General features: G+C 37.4%; 1 protein-coding gene across 20 annotated transcripts in view; it reads right to left on the bottom strand.

The window, feature by feature from the left end:
* Br (broad-complex core protein) overlaps positions 1 to 25,207 on the bottom strand; it is a 51,049-nt gene that overhangs the window by 6,331 nt on the left and 19,511 nt on the right. For 10 of the 20 annotated variants that reach the window (XM_072911296.1, XM_072911337.1, XM_072911347.1 and 7 more), the window contains 5 exons: positions 23,197 to 23,398; positions 22,839 to 23,030; positions 21,324 to 21,918; positions 20,665 to 20,724; positions 5,583 to 10,336 (listed from right to left, as the gene is read on the bottom strand). In XM_072911296.1, the coding sequence (XP_072767397.1) occupies positions 9,651 to 10,336; positions 20,665 to 20,724; positions 21,324 to 21,918; positions 22,839 to 23,030; positions 23,197 to 23,382 (1,719 nt within the window). In that variant the 5' untranslated portion in view covers positions 23,383 to 23,398 and the 3' untranslated portion in view covers positions 5,583 to 9,650. Of the gene's footprint in view, positions 1 to 4,152; positions 5,528 to 5,582; positions 10,337 to 11,687; positions 15,273 to 20,664; positions 20,725 to 21,323; positions 21,919 to 22,838; positions 23,031 to 23,196; positions 23,399 to 24,930; positions 25,057 to 25,114; positions 25,173 to 25,207 lie in introns of those variants that run through there. The other 10 variants (XM_072911383.1, XM_072911391.1, XM_072911426.1 and 7 more) reach the window with 10 other exon arrangements.

Here is a 25,207-nt window from a genome sequence, read left to right as displayed (position 1 = left end):
TACGCTGCTAAGTATTCTTGTATGATTAGGGCTAGAGAGAGGGGAGAGGAGAGAGAGAGAGGAGGGGGAAGAGGATTAATGCGGTTGATGTGCAAGTAGGGCCGAAAAAACAGAAGGTCTTCGCTGACAGTCAATTATAAGTCGATTATTGATCAGTTTGGGAAAGCTGAGTAGAGGAATAGATTGGTTTGGAAAAGAAGGGAATGAAATCGATCTAGAACAAGATTGGCAGTGGTATCAAAAAGAGTTACTGAATATCCATCGATACTTTTACAGACCAGCCTGTTGAGGTGTCCCTACGAGCCACGTGATTGCTCGAGAATAACTTGTTTCTTTCTACTGCATGTAATAGCCGCAGATATTAAAAGTGTGGCTCGGAGCTCTGGTTTGTCATTGGTCATGCATAATAAACGCGACGATCACAGAACAGGCGCCGAAAACGATAGTGCAATTTTTTTTGCGAATTTTTTTTCGCACCATGTAAGAGGTTTAGCTGTTCATTTTTTTAAAGTTACGTACATTCCATTGTGCTTGATGTTTTTCCACTCTTGTCTTATTTTTACTTTCTCTCTCTCTCTCTCTCTCTCTCTCTCTCTCTCTCTCTCTCTTTCTCTTCCTGTTTCTCTTATTATATCTATATTGCATTTATATAATTTAGTTTTTGAAATATCGAATACTACGAAAAGAGAAATTTCGTTCTTTGTGTGAAACGAAAAATCTAATAGCTAGAATCCAAGATGGGCGAACATATTGTCGCCGTAACTGTTTGTTGTCATTGAAGTATTGAACGCAAACGTGAGGCTATGAATAACTTGACTTTCATTATCAATGTAATTTAGCGTCTTGCTTTACATCAGATAAATCGTGATCGAATGTTGAGCTTATAGCTAACCAAGAAGATATGATTGATGAAGCAATAAATTATACTTTGATGTGTACTTATTGTAATTTATGAATACTTATGAAATAAATAAATATTTATATGACGGAATACCGAGTGTCGAGTGAAACGGACGCTCGATGAAAGAAAAGAAAGATTCCAAGCGAGCTTAACAAACAACGAAATATTCCGCACATACCTTTCTCCGAGCTGTAAAAGTAAATGTAAACCGCTTTCTTCCGGGATATTAACTGACTTTCGATGGAAAAGGAGTAGTATTTCTGGTGTCAACAATAGTGGTATAATGGTGTTGTAACTTTTATATATAATAATAATAATAATAATAATAATAATAATAATGATTATAGTAAAAAGTATAATAGTATAAAGGCAGTAGCAAGAGCGACAATAGCAGCAGCAACAATAATATGAAGACTTGCTGATAGAGAAAAATGTTAATGGTAATAACAATTACTACAACACATCAAGTAGGAAAGATAATGATAACATTAATTTAAAAGTAAAAATATATATATTATTTATGTTTATATATATATATATATATTATTTATGTTTATATATATATATATATATATATATATATATATATATATATATATATATATATATATATAAAAGAAAAGAATATATATAAGATGTTTCAGGGTTAAACGTCCTAATTTAAAATATGAATTTAAAACCTCAAGAAAAAATTTTCTTCTAGAGGTATACCTACCCGCGAATGCTTTGCTTAAGCTTAAGAGATATTGACATTGAAAGTTATAAGTAAAAATAATAAGGTTATTGTACAACTGTTAATATGAACTTGCTTCTGTACCTGTATATATCAATATTATGAAAACAGTACGCAAACATCATATTGACATTTTTACTATTACAATAAATGTAAGCTCTAATAATACCCTTACAAGAAAGGTGCCTCTTCGATTTTAATCAAACTTTGTAGGTTTGCAGAGAAGATCAAAATATACGATACGTATTTTTTTTATTGGTAACTAAACATGTTTAAGAGACGAAATCAGCTCTTAAAAATTTTCGTTTTTTGGTTATAATTTTTGAACGAAACATGATGGCGTAATTTCGTAAATGTACTGAATTTCAAAAGCTATTCACTGGTATAAAAGTTAATTTTTTTCATAAAAAATATGAGTTATAAAACTTAATTTTTTTTTAAAGTTAATTTGTAATGTATTACTGAAAACGATTATTTTTTAGACTTAAATGTTTTTAATACAAGTTTTGCAGTTTAGACATACAAAATAAAATAGATTCCTACTAGGCTTGAAGGAATATTTGTGAACTTTTAGAAATGAGCTTAGAAGTCTAGTAAAAAACTTTTACAAAAGACAATACAAAAGTTTTGTAGACCGAAGCGTTTTTTACTAGACTTTTAAGCTCATTTCTAAAAGTTCGCAAATACTCCTTCATGTAATTCTTAATGGGAATCTATCTTATTTTGTATGTAAAACTTTTATATTAAGCAAATATTATTACGACCTTTGACTGTAATTTTTTTATTATTTCCATTTTTAACATAAAATCACAATATTCCAAGTTTATTATTGTGTCTACTTTAATTTTAAGAAAGCATTTATTTATCTCTTCAACTAAGGAAAACATTTCGGTGCAAACAAATAATCATTTTCATCGGTAATATATAGACGACTTTAGAATCTCCTTAAACATGTTTGATTGTGGATAAAAAATATATATCAAATATTTTGATCCCCTCTATAAACCCACGAAATTTAATTAAAATCAGAGAGAATCTAAGAGAAACCTAAGGGACTCTTCTTGTTAGTTCGCGAAAGCATTCAAAAAACTGAAAAAGTTACCGAATGATAAGAAATATCATTGAAAAAGTGATATTTTAACATGATGTTTGTGCATCGGTTTCATAATATATATATAAACAGTTTATTGACAGTTATAAGAAACAAGTTATATATATATTAGTAGACATATAACTCTATCATTCTTATATTCCATAATTTTAGATGTCATCTCTTAAACAAAGCGTTTACGGGCATATCTTCAGAAGACAGTTTCTTCCTATTTTGAAGTTCTAAATTCATATTTTAAATTAGGACATTTAACTCTGAAACATCCTATATATATATATATATCGACAAAAATAAACGTGCCTTTTCTAAAAATGCGATAAATAAGCGAAAGTACATTAATACGCGCGCATTCACACGTACGCGTGTTTTCTGTGTAGATAAATTTGCGTATAACGTTAATTTTTCGGCGATTATAATCTTTTAAAACGTCTCTTTACTTGTGAATAACTTTGAAAAGTTCACGCTCATTATTTATTTATTTTTTTTTTCGATGATGTTTATTCAACGCACTAAAATAATGAAAATATATTATTTAAAAATTAATATAGGGAGATACAGAGACACACACTATAATGTGTAAATCTGATAATATGCATGCATAAAATAAAAAGCATTAAAGTTTAGGACAATTTGAGAAACTATTAAATCGTAATACCTATGAAATTGTATGTTAACACATTACTTGTATTTTACGGCTGCTTCTTCTGGTTGCGTTTAAGATCTCGATATTAATTTGCTTTATTTTTTTTTTTTTTTACCATGTAGAAGTTTAAAGATTATTCCCACAAAGCCTTTCGCTTCACTTTTAATGAGTTTTTATATACATTTTTCAAGATAAAAACTCAAAATAAGAAATTTTTATTTCCTCGTATTTTTTACATTTTTTCTTTTATTTAACCTGCTTTACAGTTCATAAAAAATATAGAAGAACAATTTCCTTGTATAAGACGAAATTAATATTAAATTAATAAAACTTTTGCAATAATGGATGCAAAGATAAGTCTTTTGTAAAAATCAAAATTTTTGCAACATATCTATTTTTTTCCTTTCCAATTCATCAAATTACAGAACTTTAAATCAAAATTAAGTTTACGTTAGAAATACGAAAATATTAATATTTTGTTTAAATATTACGGAACTTGTCAATGCTGCAAATGGAGCACTGTAAATTGAATTAATAACGCATGTGTGTAATGTTGTTATATAAATATTTAAATCTCTAAAATGAGATCTTATTGTCAAATTATGGCTAAGAAATCTTGTATTGCATAGGACATGAAGGTCAAACGCTGGGTAAACGCTGCGTATTAGGAAAGAAGGAAAATTAATGAAACGGCGGGGAGAGGAAAATAAAGCTCATTATTCTATTCTAATTTATCTAAAGGAAAATATGGAGTTACGAATAAATTGCATACATTAAATAATATTTTATTATCCCGTTTGTACCGCACCTTTTTCTTGTACCGCCACGTAGGACGATAAATAGAAACAGAAGTTGTCTGCAATTATCGCGCGTGTATATTTGTGTGAGTGTGTGTGTGTGTATATATATGTGTATGCGTGTGTGCGCTCTCGTCACATAAATAATATATAAAAATAACAACAAATATCGCGGCTCTTGAGCTAATCGAAAGTCGAAGGAGTTTATACCTATCACATAGGTAATCGCTCAGATTCTAGATACCTACGCGAATCTTTTCTCTGTTCGATCTTTCGCAACACTATTTACAAACGATGTAAATGTAATATACCTTATGGGACATTTTATTTTATTTTTTTCATAAAAAATATGAATGCAACTTTGCGATATCGTTCGTCTACTGGAAGCGACACATCCGAATTTCTCGCGACTACGCGTTTTATTTCAAGACGTCGCTTATTCGGCTCGCATTTCACCAATCGTCAGAAAAGAGACGCAATGACATCGAGAAACGACTACTTTGTCGCGAGAGTAACACTTGAAAAAATCGGAAATTATCCAGCATCGAAACCGTAATTAAATCCGCTTTATCGGCACGTTACCGATTCAAGAGATTCGATTTCACTCGTGATATCTTCACGCTTACAACATATTGTGACGTCACATTAAAAATCACGTTACATCACCGAAGACTCATCATACGACCGGTCCTTGACTTCTCGTTAAAACTATCTCGAGAATACGATAGCGAACGGAACTATTATTCGAGCTACATTTCGAATCTGTCAATCTACATTCCTTGTACAATAAGAAATATTTCATATTTCAATCGCCAACGATCGCAGAAAACGGTATCACAGCGGATTTTGATCCGTAACATATGTCTGTGCGGCGTAAACACTCGATACACTCTCGCCACCAAGAAATTCACCGAGGGAGAGAGAGAGAAAGCGCGAAGGACAAAGGCCGAGTAATCTCATCCCATTCGCGGATGTTGCTGAGCCTGGTGTTGATGTTGTTGTTGCTGCTGCTGCTGCTGTTGCTGTTGCTGCTGCTGCTGCTGCTGCACAGAGTAATTTCTCTCGTTGTGCTCTCCTCTCTGATCTCTCTGCCATTCGCAAACCTGCGCTACTTCCTTTCTCTGCTGCTCGCTTTTGTTGTGCTGCCGATGGTAGATGCTCTTGTGGTTGCGCAGACTGTTTAGACTGGAGTAAACCCGCTTGCAGATGTTACAGATCGGTTCCTTGCTGGGCCTGGTGTGCACGTTCTGTATGTGCCGCTTCAACCGCGTTAGGGAGGTCAGGTTTTTGTTGCACGGCTCACATCGAAACTCATCGCTCGCGCCGCTGCCGGCCAAGAGACCTGGCGGCAGAACCAGACACACAGGGGTTACTACTTTTGTGGGCTTTTGGCACTCGTAACGTTCGGGGGGTTCGGGACACGTGGACAAGTAGGCATTAGACGGGAGGAAAAGGAGAGGGAGAGAGAGAGAGGGGGGAGGGGGGGAGAGCGGGTTGAGATAGACAGAGAGAAAGAGAGTGAGAGGACGTTATCCCCGTGCTTCTCTACATTTCGTCATTCTATTTTTTTTTTTTTTTTCATTTTCTAGCCGCGGTCTCGTCGATCTCGCGATCGCACATCACCATTCCACACTCCTACACCACAGTTGTCGCAGCTGAGAAAATATCGTGCGCCCGGTGTGTGCTCTTTCTCTCTTTTTCTTTTTTGTTTCTACTTGTCGCTTAGTACTTTTTATTTTGCGCTTTATTAATCGAGCATACATCGTACCACCGTCACCCGATAAGCCGTGCCCAAATTTATATTTACGTATGTATGTGTTATTTCATAAAACCACCTAAGAGTTATATATGGGTGCCACTGCTTGCGTGATGTAATGACGATTATTACGAGGGAAATGCCTCCTAACGTAACCATTGTCACCGTATTTCTCGTTTTTTTATTTATTTTTTTTTTTTTTTTTTTTTTTGCCTTTTCGACCGTGAGATTTTCAAGATTTATCCGGTTTCTCCGGATAAGATCGTTATCATAATCATCATCGTGATCGTTAAATCCTTTTGTCGTAATCACTATCGCCAAAGTCCTTGTCATAGTCAATCTCGTCGTCGGTGTCAATGTCAACGTCATTATCTTAATTTTTTTCTCTTTCTCTTATTCTGTTGTGCTGCCGAGCGCGTTACTTCATCGTTATTGTAATTGTTAATCATCGCGTCGTAGTTACTTTTGTCCACTTTTATTCTCTTGATCATTGTTTGGTTCTATTCCGGCTCATCTTTGAACAACAGTCATCTTAATCCATTCCTTGCATACTTCGAGGTCCAATATTGTCAGGATCGATATCTCCTCAAGCTTCAATTTCATTATCACCATCGTTATAATAATAATGTTCATCCCACAATTAGTCCGATTATCATTTATAACGGCGTATAAAAACGTATAAATATATGTCGTATAAGTTTGTAACCATTTTTATAGTGAATATCGTCACCGTCCTTGTCTTTATGTCAATGTACTCCAGCATTATCATTAATTCGTCATTCGCGTGTCGATTATCGTCATTTTTTTTTTTTTTTGTTTTTTTTATTCTCACTCTACGGACAATTTCTAATGATTGAAGTTTTTTCTTTTTCGCGATCGATTTAATTAAACTTGTATAGAAATTTTACGTGATAGATTTTTTTCTCAAAATGTGTTGTGCAAGATATACTCTCTAATTATACTAATATTTTTCTCTAGACTTTATTAAAAAGCAATGTGCTAGTAACAAAGAAATAATAATTCTCGTTCGTTTATGTAAAAGCGATCAAAAAAATGTTGAAACATCAATTATATCAAAAGTGCTTATTCATGACATAAGAAGTGCTGATAATTTCATATACAGTCAATATTGCGTAATTTCAGCGACATTGTCAGAGAGATGTAGAACGATGTAGAATGTCGACAGTATTATATAAGATCTTTTTTTATATGAGCTTCTTCTGCGTTATCTAATATTCTTACGCCATCTAATAATTTTACTTAATTACAAAAAAATGATTATTAATACATTAATTACACTTGATGAGAGAAACAAAATAATCAAATTCAGATGTTTGATACCGTCGAAGTGTAATATCGATCGAATACAATGACAATGGTAATAATTACGATGTTCTGTTTCAGAAGGTTTTTTTAATTCCGAAATCTGTGCAGCATTTCTCTCTCTCTCTCTCTCTCTCTCTTTCTCTCTCTCAACAAGTCACATGACGTTTACTTCTTTCGGACGCAATAAGGATAACACAGTGCAAGCAATTCCAAGGTTTCACAGCGAACAATCGTGAGCGATGAAGTTAGTGTTTCATGACTACCAGATATATCCATGTTGATATGCATATTATTTACAGCAAAATAGAGCGTAATATCTTATATATATAATATATATATATATATGTACATGTGTACGCGCCGTGAATATGCGCGAGAATGTGGAGATATGTGCGAGCTGTGTACATAAATGCGATATCTGTTTCTAATGAGGTGATGCGATGAAGCGTAATGTACTCTATATTTTATGATTGATGGTATTTTCGCGTAGCCTTGAAGAAGGCGAAAGAGTCGCCAACAGAAGTTCTTTCTTCTCGTACCGATATTTAGGCCGTGAGATAGCGCTCGCTCATTAGAAACATTTCACTTTTTTATAATCATCTCCCTTGTTCCTCGCCGTTAAATCGATGACTTGTATACTGCGTGTTTTTTTTATACGTTATAACAATAGGTAATGCGCGGAGATTTTTTTCTTAAATACGCAATTACAATCTCTCACGAGTAGATAGGAACAATGACATTTGTCTACATCAAAACGAGTGCACACGCTTGTATAATGTTACGTAATCTCTTTGTAATCTATCCAACTAACATTGTACTGTAACCGATAAAATGTCGGGGGTGCAAATAAAATAAAAACATCTAATTAGTAACTAATACAGTTTATTAAATGGTGTAACCATTAAGTCAACACAGCATTTTTTAATAGAGACTTTAATCTCACGATATCGATATTCGATATCAAGGAACATTTCTAAATAAGAGTAAAATTTTTCTTTTTTTTTTTCAATCATTTAAAGCTTGCGAATAGAAATTGCATTTCATTGGATGTATGTCAACTAGTAAAATATTTATGTTTTAAATAGAAATTCGAATAACGCAAAAAAACAAAACGTAATGTAAAAAATAAAACAAAAATTCAAATTAAGAATTGAAGTTAGCGTAATTTTAATCAATTTAAATTTTCATATTATAGTCGAAAAATATAATAACTAATACAGTTTATTGAATTGTCAACCACAGCATTTTTAATAAAGACTTTAATTTCATGATATCGATATTCGATATCAAGGAACGTTTCTAAGAAGAAACAAAAAATTATTCTTTTTTTCAATCACTCGGGATTTACGAATAGCAGAAATTCCGCATTTCATTGGACATGCGTCAACTAATAAAATATTAATTTGTGTTTCGAATACGAATTCGAATAACGCGGAAAAACAAAACGTGAGTAATGTAAAAGACAAAGCAAAAATTGAAATTAAAAATTCAGTTTAGCTTTATTTTGACCAATTCAGATTTTCGTATTTATTAGACACAAAATATAATAACTATAATACAAAATATAATACAATTTATTAAATGGAGTTAACGCAGAATTTCTAATAGAGACTTTAATCTCACGATATCGATATTCGATATCAAGGAACATTTTAAGAAAAAGCAAAATTATTTTTTTTTAATTATGCAGGATTAAAAGTTCCGCATTTCATTAAGCGTATTACGTCAAATAATAAAATATAAATTTGAATAAGAATTGAGCCTAGCATAATTTTGATCAATTCAAATTTTGATATTATAGACGCAAAATGTAATATTGTATCTGATTACGGTATTTCTATTACCACGAATTAGCATTAGCATAGAGATTGTATTTGCGTGTCTGAAATATTGAAATTTGAATTTTATGAAATAAACACATATGTCTAAAAAAAAAAAAAAAAAAAAGTACGTTCTATTAAATCTCGACAACTATACAACTATGGTATATTATATTCGCGAAATGACTAACGGCTTATTATAGATGGCGCCAAGGAATTAACACCGATGATTTCTTTGGTCTCGATTGAGGTAATCTTTCGTCGGAAGAGAAATGAACGACTAGTAATAAATCTCGCTGCACAATACTGTTGAGATATAATTACAATACATCAATATAGAGAGAGCGTAAACTATAGCACCCTAAATAGCGTAATCTACCAATTAGTAGAACACATTTATACGACACGGTTGTACTCGATCGACAAGTAGACTGTAAAATTTCCCCCTTCCCTCCGAGGGCCGCATACGCACATTTTGCGTTATATTATAATTTTGGTCATTATGTTTGTCTTCTGATACGAGATACGAGATACGGAGACTCGTCCTAGATCGGTAGCGCCGTTCAATACGTGACTTCGCATTTAGCTTCGTGTTCTTTACGATCCTTTCTAGCGTGATACTGGCTCTTGTGACTAACTAGACTGTTTCTCGATTTATAGCTCCTGCCACACTGATCGCAGGATAGAGACTGCGGCACGTAAAAGTGCGTGTCGGCCAAATGCCTCTGTAGAGACCAGGCGCGAGAAAAGGTCTTCTGGCACAAGTTGCAATAGGTGCGATTCGAGTATTGAGTCTGTTCCTTGTACACGTTGTTGACGACGAGTGACGCGTCTTGATGCTTGGTTTGCAAGGTACCGTTTCGCGGCCGTAGCCATCGTAACTCCGCGTCATTATTCGAGGATCTTCCGGATGTCGACTGTGGTTGCTGTTGCTTCTCTCGATGACAGTCGCGAATGTCGTGCGCCGAATCGAGATCCATGTGATCGTCCTCGATCGTATGGCTCGACAGGAGGCAGGACTCGAGCTCGTCCATCCTCGGTGAGACGGGTTCTGATTTCAACACAATTTCCATCTGATCGTTAATGTTGTCTAAGAGATCGATTATCGGCAGCTTTTGCTGCGGTTGCACTACCGTCTCGCCGCACCGATCTGCGCTCGTATCGTTTTGGTTCGATTCCTGTATTTGCCGTTGGTACTCGATGTTGATAGCGGACTGCCAACCCCCGTCCTCCTCGGCGACCTCCCGGTCTGCAACCAAAGAGGAGGGGGCTGAGTCCAACCGGATTCACACGACATCATTTAGAGCACCATAACAACTAACTTTCGGTACGAACATTTATTCTTTCTCTTTCTCTCTCTCTCTTTCTCTCTTTCCTACACACACGCACACACACACACACTTTCATACACACTCTTTGTCTCTCTGTCTACTGTGTATGTGCGGCTTTTGGAGTTAATTTTCGAGTAAAACGGATTTGGACGCTTTCATTAAAATGGATAATGTATTTTTAATGTAAAATCGAAGAACAGACGAGAGCGTTTGTCATAAATGACGTTTGGTCATAAATGATAATTGCGAGACAACGAGAGTCGATAAATCTGGATCACGGTCGATTTGAGAAAAATTCATTTTTCCCGAAAAATTATTAACTAGTAAATTGCATCTATTTACGTAATATGTGACATGAAAGATACTGTGTTAAATATCATTGTGTAACATCAATTATATTATGTTATACTTACAATTCGGTAGGAAAAAAAAATGTATTAAGATTGCTATTATATATTATAACATCTACACCTTCGTCCTTGAGCAACAAAGTCATAGATGGAGTTAAAATGTTAAACAAGTCAATCCAATGCAATATTAATATAATAATAATGCAGATAATATGTATCGAATTGATTTGTGTGCCAGTTTTTATCCAACGTTTTATTTCCGCGAGAAATAACTCTCAGATATTAACATGGCAACTTTGATTAAATTTTTCTGCTGCTATACGTTACTAATCAAAATCTAGAAGACGAGAGAGGCGTTTAAGCTCGAGGTTGGATGATCCGTTGTAACTCGGGTTTTTAAATCTATCGAGAAGCATGCGTCGGCCAATTTGACACTATGTAAGTAACACATTCATTGAACGACGGGACGCCAACGATCGTCGTCAACAGGAGAGCGGTATTCACGACGCTTCTTTGCGGGATTTTACCCAGCCGGTTACCCGTAGCAACGCTACCCCACGTCGGTCCTCCGCTTCACCCTCCCTCTTCGTGTTTCGTGCCCCTCATAATCCTACCGCGCGCGCCTCCCGGACCCCCGCATTTCCCCCGAAGCGTTCCCCCCTCGCGATACAACCGAGAAGAAGATATATACGTAGGATGTGTATTATTCTTAATAACCCCTGTATGCCGTTATGCTGTATTATGACTGATGTTGACTCTAACATAAGCGCGAAGAGAGAGAGAGAGAGAGAGAGAGAGAGCCGGCCACGATCGATAGGTCGTTCCGCTTCAGGTAAAAAGTGAATCGGGACGGAAAATTCGAAGCGTTTGAGAATTTTAAATTATAATAACTACGCCACGCGAACACTGAATATTTTAGTTTTTTTTTTTTTTTTTTTTTTTTTTTATTTAACTATATTTTTTTTATCTAACCATGTAGCGTTGCCTTGAGTACCGGTCGGATAGTAATAATAGGTGAAGCTTAATCCAGATGTAACTTGAAACAATTGTCGTTATTGCAATTTATAATATAATAGCATAATTAAATAATCACGACGTGTATTTTTTTTTTTCCAAACACAGTCTCCGAACGGGTGTATTTGAAACAAGTATATAGAATACTTTTTTTTTTTTTTTAGTTTCAAAATACAGCTGTATTTCAAGGTAGCTAGTTTGAAACGCATGAAAATATCACGAAACGAGAAATAATAACTCGTTTTTGGACTCGTCGCAATATTCGTACCCCCAGCGACGGGGTGTGCTCGCAATAGGCAAGCATTATGCCGATAGACAAGCGAATCCTTTTTTTTTTTTTTCCCCTACACTTGCTCAAGAAACGAGGACGTCGGGATGTCTGCGGGACTATCTGTGTGCATGTGCCGGGCGCGTTTATTCTCTCTTCCCCCAAAAAACCCGTTCGGACAAACGGAGAGAACATGTTTTACGATGCGCAAGAGACATCTCTCACAAAGCGACTCGGAGTTTTCTCATGTAGATTGTGCATCGCTATTCTTAGCGAGGAGCATTCGTCGACTTCTCTAACAGTCGCAAACACAACTCGCGATATAAGCCAGTTGCACTTCCCTCGTCGACGCTCTCCGCCTCGCGTTAATCTACATAGATTATTCAACGGGCGAAACTTGGAGAAATATATAATATATTCAAGCGATTTAAGGTGCACTCGGTTATGTAAACATCTCATTAAGTTCAATCATTTCGGTAATAACTTTGCACACAATTGTGCAAAGCGTACACGAGGTTAGCCGGGGAGTAGTATCGATACCGGAATATTTTTCGACGATAAACGCAACGTGTGTTAAAAAAAAAAAAAAAAAAAAAAAAAAAAAAATCATTGATACAAGGCGCGGTATAATATTCATTTTAATATATATATTTTTTTATGAAATAAGAATTATTATCTAGTTGGTACGACAATTGTGTCACATCGTCACACAAATGGCACTACCTTGCAAATATATATTTTTTATATTCTCGATTATTTTTAATTCCATTTGTTACTTTATTTTCGACTAGATGGACGATATTAGCGACGGTTCTTAACGAAGGCCATCATCACAATCCGCGATGTATATAAATTTAAAGATTGCACGGCGTTTGTATATATTTCCGATATGTATGTGTGTATATATATATCCTCTCGAAAATCTAAGATAAAGGAACACGTATCCAAATAGATAATCGCCGATAACATCAAGGAAAGTCTGAATAATTATCTATACCGTATATAGTGCCCGTAATCGCGCGCTGCAATCGTCATTTCTTTATGATCACAAAATATCTGCATTATACCACCGACTAATAACGTGACATTGCTCTTTCGTATCGCGATTATTATGATCGATACGTCTTCCTAATCGACATATTTATGAGGAAAAGGGAAATGCTTGTTTGGCAGAGATTCGTTTGAAAGATCACGGGCGACGAACGACATACAAGAGCGAAAGTGCAATCGTCGTGGCCTCTGCACCGGCCCCCTCTCCCTTCTTTGTCCTCTCCTCTCCACCCCCCTTCCCTCTCCCCTCCGCCCCTCGCTCGCCTCGTCGTTTCTCTAACTGTTCGTCTCCCGAATCCCGCTCGACTCTCTTCCCCTCGTCTCGCTCTTGCCTCGTCCTCCGCCCCCGCACTTAATACACACCGATACCCGCACCGTTGCGCAGCTTTTGAGGTCACCTCAAGTTCATCATCGATAATAGCGCAAGCGAAAACAAGCAGCTAGACCTGGGCGTCCCCGATAAGTACGTACTACAGATAAAAAAATTCAGTCGGATTTGATTCGAAACGAACTTTCGTTTGGCCTTGGCGGGCGCCGTGTGCGTCCATTCGAGAATACGTGCCGTTAACACCGACAGGGGTTCCCTAACCTAGGCTTAATCACGTGGGTTCGAAGACTCTCGCCAATACACCGCGAAGAAGCGAATGGATTCGACGAGGGATGGGGGATTTGATTTCTTTCCTCGATGAATATCGTAGTATCGTAGAAAAATTATTCTTTTCGAAGTTATAGAGAGAGACCCACGTGTGTGATTTTTAGGATTAAAACAGCTTTCGCGAGTAAATTTGTCGGGATTTAAAAGAATATTTTCAAGCTCCGAGATTTGGGATATAAAGGTTTTAAGAGACTTAATACGCCGGTGACTGCTCAATGCTATCATCCGATAATTGAATAAAATTATACGATTGGGAAAATGAAAATTGAATTTAACATAATGTAAAAGCTTCTTCCAAGTAACATTATGTGCTAATTTTAAGTATTAAATTGACGACATCGAAAGAATATTAATTCTGCATAATCACGAGTTACAATGCGTTAGCTTATAAATCATTCGAGTCAAATTATAATAGAACTGTGTAATCTGTAATCAATCTTGATGTATGTATATGGTACGTAAGAAATATCCCTCTCATAAGTTTTGATATATCGCGTTAAAAAAAATGGTCAGTCGTTTTTTTTTTTTTTTTTTTTTTTTTTGCCACACGTGACATACATGTTACGCGTAGCAGGATGAATGAACAGCGGAAATTTATGGACGGTTACAAAAAAAAAAAATGAGAGTCACTGCATCAACACAATCGTAGCTACCGAGGCAGCAATGAACCGATAGAGAATGACGGGATACGGGATGGTAAAGAAAGGAAGATAGTATAAAGAGAATCGAGATCTAGAGAGAGAAAGGGAGAAGAGATACTCGTGGTATCGAGTAAATAGATGTATATACATACATACACAAATGAAATTCACGTTATTTCGGCATAGAAACTTAAAAAACTGTCGCATGCCATTTATTCGCGGTGTCGATAGATGGCGACGACGTGTCCGAATTTGCGTTGGCTCTTTGCAGACTTTCGGGGGTTACGTAATCAAAATTTCCAGCATCGACAGCGGGAGTTCAAAAGCCGAGCGAGCGATTGCGATTGAAAAAAAAAATAGAACAAAAAATTTAATTGACATTTATATCTAATATATTTAGAATTTAGCAAAACATTTTGCGTCCGAGTCACGAATTTCTAGAGTTTTAGAATCTATTAGAGACAAAATTAAATGAAATTAACGATAGGTTTGTCCGTCAAACGTTTTATTAGACAAATTTTACATTTAACATCTCTGTCGCGAAATTTTTCAATTTTTCATACATCTCGTATAGTCGATACCAAATAATCTTCCTTAATTATACGAATTGAAAACGTAACTTAAGAAATAAAGCATAAACTCTGAAGGCGGTTCACCTTGTGGATCGATATACACTTATTCATTATGCATCGCTTAGAGTTAACATGCCGAAAAAAGAGAAGCGCGTAAAGAGTGAACTGAAGAGTGCGGAGCGTCTCTTCGGTGTCCCATTGACAAGAAATATTGACAATCTGGAGAGAAAAAAAAAAAAAAAAAAAAAAAAAAAAGATGCGCAAAAAATGTTCTGTCTCTGTGTCTCCCTCCCTCTACGTGGTGCTAAAAAGCGATAGAACAAATATTTGGTTAGTACCGGTGCATCGAGACTTTGCCACGCCTCCTGATACACAAGCGCAGAAGGAAGATAAACCGCGTTCGAATTCAACCTCGCAATCGATATTTTTATGCCGCGCTAAGCTTCGCGGCAGATTACCACCTATCTGCCTCTCTACGAAAGTGTTGCAGAGCGTAGCCGAAAAAAAAAAAAAAAAAAAAAAAAAGAAGGAAAATAATCGGAGCACACCGTTCTCCGATACGCGCGTCGTCGCTTTAAACGCATCTTCGAGGAATAAATTGAGCAGACGAGAATACGCGGAGAAAATCACGAGCGAAAATCAGGCAAAAGAATATATATATATATATATATATATGTATACATACGCAGATTTGATGCCCGCGTTCCGCGATACCGATTTTCTCCTCCCTCTTTCCCACGGACTTTTATAGCTGGCTTTTTAGTCACGTTCCTTGAACGGTGCTATTTCGGAAGTTAATATATTTTACTTTTTACGCTCTCTAAACATATGCGAATTCACGCTTAAACTCAAGACTCTCGCGCATAAACCATACCACCTCTTAGCATCTCAAAATATCGTCTCTCGTGAAACAGAATTTTTTTCGAGAGGTTTAGAGTTAGATGTATGTAAAAGTAGTATATGCGTAAGTAAATTAAAAAAAAAAAAATAAGAAAAAACATTTTATCATTATCCCGTGACTCGCTTCGAAGAACTAAATGATAAATCCGAGACGTTGAGAATTAATGCAGTTAATAATGTGTAATTTAAAAAATATGTTGATTTAATACAAAGTCAGCAGTAATTATGCACTTGTATCTACTACTAGTCTCTCTCATACTTGCAGCAAAACGAAACAAAGAGATCTTTAGTATGATTCGGAATCGATAATATATACCGAGATTATATTAAAAATATTTACGCGATGCAACACGCGATTAATTAATGAAAGGTATTGCCGGACTTGGCCCCTTCCCTTCTAAAAAAAAATATTTAAATGTCTGATGTTCGAATACATATACACGAATATTTAAATGTAAAGCAAAGAGCAATATTTTTGATTCAGCAGTGGATATTGACCGAGCGCCACGATAAGAGAAAAAGGCAAATTCATCGCAAACGCCGCGTTTAACTTTTGAAACAATGCCAAGATTATCATTTGGCTCGTTATTAAGACTACGTCGCGTTTAATATCTATTCGGATAAAACGATATACTTTCGAAAATTAACGTCTATAGAATTTTAAGACTTCAAATAAAATTACAACATACGCGTGCACATTTTACAAATATACAGCCCATATTTCGCGTGTCTCTGTACGTCCTCCGTACACCGGAAGACTGATCGTTGATATTCCCAAGATCTTCCTGTGTAAATGTAACGAATATTTCTAAACTTTTTTAAGAAACATATCCTCGACAAGATCGAACTTTGTGCAAGGCTATTCTCGACGAGTAAACGCAGTGCATAAATCGGACTGGCCAATAGCGGGGACGCGAGCACCATGTGTATTATGTCGCAAGATATTCTTCTCTTCGAAACTAACTAGAAAGAGAGAAAGAGAAAGAGAGAGAGAGAGAGAGAGAGAGAGAGAGGGAAGGAAAAAGAATTATATCATTCTCTCGCGCGCCGAAGAGCGATTGACGACACGACTCGTCGTCGCCGCGTATACCCGGCGAGATATAATTTAATGTATCTAATGATTCGCGGAGAGAGTGAGTGGCAGGAACGTGAGTGGTGTACCAAGGTCGTCGTATTTTTAGTTAGGCCAATGTTTAGTTGGCCACGTTCGTTCGTCGGAGATAGAGGGACCTTGAATTTCGCGGATAACATCTGCAGCCTTATCGGCAAGCGCGGTCCCCGAATTCTCGCCCTCCCTCTCTCCTCCCTTTCCTCCTTCCCCCCCATTCTGTTTCGCCCATCACCTCCTTCCTACCTCCCCCCTCTCCCCCTGCCCGGTTGTGCGTGTATCGTTGTGTGAGATAAACTTTTTCAGTACTAACCTAGTATAAACCAGTCGTTCAAATATTAATCGACAATGCGAGGCCGCACCTGAATTTGCACAATCGACCGACCGGCTGATTGTGTGTGGCACATTTGTCAAACTTTTCTTCCCCAAGGATACCTGGCGAGAGAGAGAGAGAGAGAGAGAGAGAGAAAAAAAAAGAAAATATATGCACGTGATGCGAAAAATGCGTCAGTCTGTCACGATCCCCGTCGCGGCTGTTGATGACGACGTCAACTCCTTCTTGCCGCTGCCGCCGCGCCAGCTGAGGCGCGAAAACGTACACATGATCGGTCCGGATATTTTTTTTTTTTTTTTTTTCGATCTTCCCTTCCTCTCTCTCTCTCTCTCTCTCTCTCTCTCACTCTTTCACATACGCGTGTACACGTGCGCGCGCGCGCGCGCGCGCACAAATACCGTCGAAATCCGCTTGTGGAAGGTCACGCACGCTCAAGTACGCCATTCTTCGTTCCCGTAATTATTCATCATTATCTTTAGAGCGGAGAGGACGATTCCATATCACACCTTGAGCCATATAATCGCGCCGTTACGTCGACGTAAGCAGCCTAGCTTCGTCTCTAAAAGAGCCGAGAGCATTGTTGCACGACGATTCTCTATTACAATTTTGTTGTCAATGTACTCCTGTTTCTCGTCTATGTCTTTTAATCGTAGCAGTTAAAAATCGTACGGCAAATGCCGTAATTTAAGATTATATATATATATATATAAATTTTTTTTTTTTTCATTTTTGGTTGAACTAATTGTTAGTGAAATAATTTCATTATTAAAATGCATACGTGTATATATACATATATGCATAGTCTTTTATAAATGTGGAGAAAAATAATTGACCTATCACATCCTCTTTCACAATTATGTGCATACATACATGGGTGTATAAAAGATCCGCGAGTTGCATTAAGAGTTTTGCAAGGTGAAATTTCGCGACTTTACTCTGCCTCTTTTCCTTCCTCCATCGTACCTCTGCATGTAGCGAGACATCACGGCGGCCGTTATATCGGCGATATCATCTCCGCGATATTGATTCTATTGCAAAACGTTAACACGGGGGGAACCAATGGTATACACCGATACGCAACCCAACGTTCAGTCGAGCGATATAAGCACGGCAACGATCGATTATCGGGAAAATCGGCATATTTATAAGATATATTGACGACACTCAGAGCATCGGCGCGCTGATCGTTGATGCTCTCGATCGAGGAAAAGATGCGAAAACACGCGTATACAACGTGGCTCGTCGTCGCTTCGTCGTTAACCCCTTTTCAAGACCGGATGCAACCCTTCGTTTGTGCGTGTCGCACAAACGCGCGACGAGTTGCTCAGTCGGGGCTAACGATCTTCGCGGCGCGCCGATTATTGCACAGTGATGCCAAACTGGTGTAACTCAATCAATGAATTGCATTTCTTCCGCGCCAATTGCGATCATTGTGTCGACATATCAATTAATAACGGTGGTTCTCGATGTTTGAGCGAATGTATCTGCTGCGGCCGACGAGCAACTTTTTTTTTTTGTTTTTTTTTTTTTTTTTTTTCGCGCGGTAGAACCGTCATTACATATGTATGACCAAAAGCATCGCTCTTGCCCATGTAACTGCGCTTCGTTCAACGTTCCCGATTACATTTGGTAGATGTATACAGTGCTTCGGAAAGAAATTGCTTCAAGTAAATTATTCGATTCTTATACGTGCAAGGTGCGCGACTTTTTTTTGAATATCTCATCCAGTTTAAACTAAAATTGCTTTCAAAAGAAAATTGCCTTTTTTGATCAAATAAATTCTCTCTTTTTCTTGGTAAAGGTACATTATATTAATTATATATTTGTGTATAATATATTTCAAAGTATAAGTTTTCTGGAAAATAAAACTTGCACGCATTTAAAAAATTCCTTCGCTCTCACGTAAAATTACAAAGTCATAAATAAAAATTCAAAGACTGTTAAAAGTATTCTTAAAAAATATCATTATATATAATATTAATCATAACACGATATAGTAATAGCCATGAGCAATTTCAGTTGATATTTTTGATACGAAAAACGCTCTGTCCTATTTTGAAATTTCACAACTCTGGAAGTATGTTTACGTGTACAAATTCTTTTTAAAATCACTTGTGAATAATATGTACACGTTCAATTTCTTGCAGCTTTTCTTCCGAAACACTCTGTATCCGTACTTTTTTTTCCAAAACACAAGAAAAGTAGTAAAACGAAAAGTATATATCTCTACATTTTTATATTCGAGCGTAAATAAAAAAAGTTGCATACGTAAATCTTTTCATTTGTCAGAGTATCTTTTAAGTACAGGTAAATTTAGCATATCGAATGCAACCGGACGGCGTGTATGACGTCCCTGATGCGTAATAAATATGTAACGTAATAAAGCACACTTGCGAAATGTGCCAGTGCTGTGGATTTATCTCTTATATACGGAACGTAAATAAACCGTATGTAATAATTAATTCGACTGCGAATATTCGAGCATGTTTTGAGCGTAACGCAATGGAGCTCGACGCGTTAACGAGCGTGAGTTACAATCGGGCGAGCGTACTTGCGTCGAATTTTGTAAGATACGCGCGATACGAGCTTCGAGAATTACGCTTATGAGCTCGAACGTATTTTATATCGCTTGAAATATCGTGGAGCCACACGCAGCTCCACGTAGTAAATGATTTTTTTTTATATGAAATGCAAAATGTAGGCGAATCGTATATGGTGCCGTATAGTAATGATGATATCGATGATTTTGGAACGCATGCCAATTAGAAGAGACTTAATAATTTTCCAAGCAGATAGTAGTGCTCTTTCACCGCAACCAGTAAACATTTTCATTCTCGTAAAATTTGTGTGTGATTTGGTTAGTTTGATATAACTGCACAAGTCCTTAGTTACTTTTTATTAGAGCGAGACCGCTACATCGCGTACGATCGAGGCGCGATGCCGCGATGTATCGACTGTCAGTAGAAGAATAATAAAATAGCGCAGAGTGCCCTTAAAAAAATCAAAAGAACGCACATTGACGTTTGTACGACCGCGTGATAACAAGTGCCACAAATATACAGCGGGAGCGTGATATATATGTATAAATATATGTATAAATATATGTACATAATATATATATATATATATATTAATATATAAAAAATATATATATATATTTTATATATATATATAAAAAAAGTCGAGATTATCTATCTACCTATATATCTATATATATATATATATATATATATATAATATATATATATATAGATATATAGGTAGATAGATAATCTCGACTTTTTTTTTCAAGCAATTCTAATGATTTCGAAAGGGCAGAGAGCTAAAAAAAAAGAAGAAAGACAAGTTTCTTACCTTGCGAAGTACCCGCCAGGTCCGGTGTTTGCAAGCCGTGGCCCAATCCTGGAAATTTCACTATCGTCACACGTAGTAACGGCAATGTCATCGCGCACGGGAACTCAACAACGGCCTGTACGCAATTTCGCAATTAAAAAAGAAAAACTCAATACCGAAACGAGGATAAGCAAGAGAGAGAAATTGGCTGTCGCGAGCGTAGATGCAAAAATATCTCCGAACCGGAGACTCCAATTGCGGCACAAACGTGACGCGCATCAAATGATATTCAACAAAAGATATAAATCGCCAACAAAAATTCAAATATCTATTTTTTTAATATGCAAAATAAAACAATTCCGAGAGAGAGAATAAACATAGCTATTTGACTTAACATGGATATTTGATTCGAATTACGACTATGCATACTATTATAAATGATACTGAAAAAAAAAAAAAAAAAAACTGTGCGAATCGCGTACGCTTGACCCTTAAATGCGAAACGTGGAATGTATTTTGTTTAACAATGTCTGTGCTTGAAAATATGAAAGCAAGCAAATTAGCAGCTCGAGAGATACTCGCGTATTTAAGAGTCAAAATGTGGAAGAATCGTTGCCGAAAGGATGTAAATTGATCTGTGCGTACAGGCCCGCCGCGGAATCGTCGCGCCTCCGACGTACCTGACAATGGTGCGTGATCGGTGGTGAGTGCCGCCATACTAAAGTTGAAGCTACCGGGGGTGGACGTAAAGAGCTTGCTCTCCGGCAGAAAATTCTGCGCCCCGGACGTGTGTTCCGGTTCCGGTTCGTGTTCGTTGCTGCTCGCGGACGCGGGCGGTCGATCCGAGGCCGCGGCCCCGGAATCGGACGAGTCCTCGTTGTTGCCGGCGTTGGCACCGCCGTTGCCGCCGGTCAGCTCCAACGGCTCGCACTTTATATTGTCCTCCACCAGGCTGTTCTCGTCGTGCACCCCGTTGCCCTCCACCTTGGTCGACAGGTGATTGCTCTTGACCATCGAAAAGTCCGTGGGCGTGGCGTCGTTGTTGTTGAGCGGCGGCGACGGCACCCGCGGTCTCTTGGCCGTCTCATCGTGAGGATCCGGGGTGCGTCTCTCGTTACGGCGTATCTGTGCACGGCGAAGTAACTGTTGCACCGTGGTCGGCGTCGGGGTCACGGGTGTGGGCGGCGAGCCGCCACGTGGGAAAGCGATCTCCTCCGTCTTGTCGTGGAACGGCAGGTGATTGCCGCCGGCTGCGAGTGCGCGAACATGCGACAGCTGGTAACAAGAACGAAATGGGAACGATAAATGTTAATTATATATAGGCGCTACACGAAAAAGCGCATACGAGGACGGAGGATCGTAATTATCGAGATCGCGTTCCCGAATATACAGTTTATATATATATATATATATCTCCCTCGGGTCTCGGATTTGTCGTTTAATCGATCGATAAATCGTTCCAATTGGAAATGATAGTTTTGCTCGGCCGTGTAAATTGAAGAGTCTCGCGATACGTATCGGTATTCGATACTCTTTACGGTCAAATGTACGATTTTCACGGACGAGTCGGACGAGCCGCTTTATCTTTGTTTCGCTTGACCTATGACAATTACGAATTTGGAATCAAGATAGACGCGTTCTGCATCGCGAGATAACGCAAAAGCCTTTTACCCAAAGTAATGTCTATTCCCGATAACATATGTACAAGATACGTATATATTATTCCGAGCTTTCGAGAGAGAGAGAGAGAGAGAGAGATACGAAGGACGTTTACACGACCATGTGTTTATATGTACGCGTGCGATACGCACGTGAGTGTATAAATACACGTATACATACAATAACGTGCGTGCGTACACATACGACGAATTTACGTTACTACATACACGCACGTACACGTGACGCTCTTGTCGAAGTTCAAAGCCATGTAATTGCGGCGTGCTCGATTTCGGACGCTACAGACACGTAGCTCTGTGAAAAAGAAAAAAAAAAAAAAGGAAAAAAAAGAGAGAGAGAGAGAGAACAGAAAAAAAAGAAAGGAAAATAAAAAATCTTACGCCAGCTGTTGCACTTTCATTGTCACTCATAAACACAGAAACCATCGTTGCCGGTAGTATCAAAGCCCGAACACGCACATACACTGAAATTACATGGCGTTTTCAATCCCCGTAATTGTTATCCCCCGAAGACGTTACCTCGTCTCTGTCGGTTTGGTCAGCCTGTTGCGTGAGGCCCGATACCCTGAGGACCTCCGCAGTCTTTAGGAAACTACTGAGAGAACGCTGATGCACGTTCACCTCGCCGTGATAAATAAACTCCACTAAGGCATGTAAGTCGCTGAATGCTACATCCTGGAGCACTATCACTGGGTGCTTGCACGGTGTGCTCTGAAACAACGTAATCATTAGCGGCGGTGATTAGAAAAAAAGAATTCTCTATTAAATCTAAATTAAATCTCCTTCGCGTTAAATTCCGGCAACGTTTTTTTTTTCTTTTTTCTTTTTTTTTTTTTTTTTTTTTTTAGCGCGAACGAGAGAGGGAAATAAATTTTACCTTGAGCAATTCTCTAAAATACGGGCTACAAGCAGAGAGAACGACGCGATGGGCTTTCAGGCTTTTGCCGTCGCAGGCCAATGTCACGTCCACAAAGTCCTCATCGTCCCGCAGATTTTCAAACGCCGAGGTTATGCTGCTCTGGTAATTGTTCCATCGCAGACAAAAATGTTGTGTATCTACCATCGTTGTGTCTATTCACCTGTAATTAGAAAGTAAACGGCTGCTGCTATCGATTGGACGGAAGGAATCACCTTAGGATCTAACGCGAGCGGCGCGCGCGACGACAGACTTTTGTCTGCTAAGCGTTTTAAACGCGACACACGAATATGTAATTGAAATTTCGGCTACGACCCGGCTAGTGCACATCGATAAGCTTGTAAACTGATAATTTTAGATAAGTCCAATTTCGACATTCGAAAACACAATTGCAACATGTACGCATATTCGACTGATATCGAATCGCAATTGCATGCCTCGCGATATTTTTGCGATAAATTAGAGGTTGACTATAAAAGTTAAAGAAAAAAAAAAAAAAAAAAAAAAATTCTTTTACGAGGACGGTTGGAGAGAAAGGCAGGCGATTAGATATACGAAAATTTATTCCTGTATTATGTAACGCACATTTTTAATTCATCTATGACATTTCATCTAAAAGTTATATTAATAGCTAAAGAGTGTTAACAGAAAAAAAAAAGTAGTGTTTCATAATTTATTACATTTTTTTCGCATGTAAATTTATTATGCGGAATAATTCAAAATTTATATTATCTAATATTGAGATTTATCAATCTTTGAGAAAAGTTGGAAGGTCGAAATTATGTAAAAAAAAAGATTAAGTGTAAAAACAAAACACCAAAAAAATGCGTGACACGATGATACAAATGGATGTGTTCCTTTATATTCGCATAATTGTATAAAATAGTAATAATCTAAAAATGAATATTATGAAAGATGTCCGCAAGATATGTCATATGTATATTCGTTTTAAGCGACAATAGTGTGACATAATGGATTGTCGAAATACCGCGGAAGAAATGGAAATTTTGCGTGGTTAAACTTATCGCGAAACGAGAAAGAAAAACGAGCGTTTATTTGCCCAATTGCTTTAGAAAATTGTGCGAGTAAAAGAAGTAAAATCTAGGAGGCACACACTGCGCAAATTGCTGCTTCGTACCATACGGGAAAATTAGGTCGTCAAGCTGGAGCCAATTCAAAGAAAGAGAGAGAGAGAGAGAGAGAAAGAAAGAGAGAGAATACGTTGATTAAATAATTCTTTGCTACTTATAAAAGCGGGAGCACTAAATATACGCTGATAGTGTTATCTTAGCATAATGATAAAAAAAAAGATCTTCAAACAAATTTACAAAACGCTCGCGCGAATATGTCGGGCACAACTAGAGAAATGGACTGGAGCATTTAATGAGCGGCAAAGCGATCTCACATTTTCTGCGAAATCGAAAATGATAATTATTCATGATCGACACGTTTTATTGCTTTAGAAATAACAGAATCTGCATAACAGGCTCAATTTATTTTTGTACACCGAATAACGCGTATCGATAACGTGAACTTTTCGTTGATTCAAATTTGTTCCGGTCCTTTCGTATTTTTTTTTTTTTCAAATTGTTCGCAGATAGAAAAAAAAAATGTAAACAACGTAAGACTCGGGGGAAAAATCAACAATGGGAAGAGATAAAGAAGCGTTTGTGTCTCGTAATTTCTTAGCCGTACCGATCTCTACGCGCCTAGAGATTGTTGCACGAAATTTTCAAGTATCGCTATCGCATCCTGCTAAAATTACATGTGACGAATCCGACAGATAACTTTGCCACCGAACATTGTTTGATAACAGACAAAAACGCGCGATGGCCTCTCATACGTTCCGTTTGCGTTGATAAAGCACAAAAAATACAACTTTTCAGTTTACGACTAGTCGCTCGCTTCATTGCCGGCGGGACGAACAAATGGCGTTATACTATTTACACAATTCGCACATACCAGCCGGGAA

The sequence above is a fragment of the Anoplolepis gracilipes genome, chromosome 1 (assembly GCF_047496725.1).
Source record: "Anoplolepis gracilipes chromosome 1, ASM4749672v1, whole genome shotgun sequence".
In the NCBI taxonomy this organism is placed as follows: Eukaryota; Metazoa; Arthropoda; class Insecta; order Hymenoptera; family Formicidae; genus Anoplolepis; species Anoplolepis gracilipes.
The sequence above is the reverse complement of the archived record's forward strand: the minus strand, read 5'-3'. Positions and strand labels throughout refer to the sequence as shown.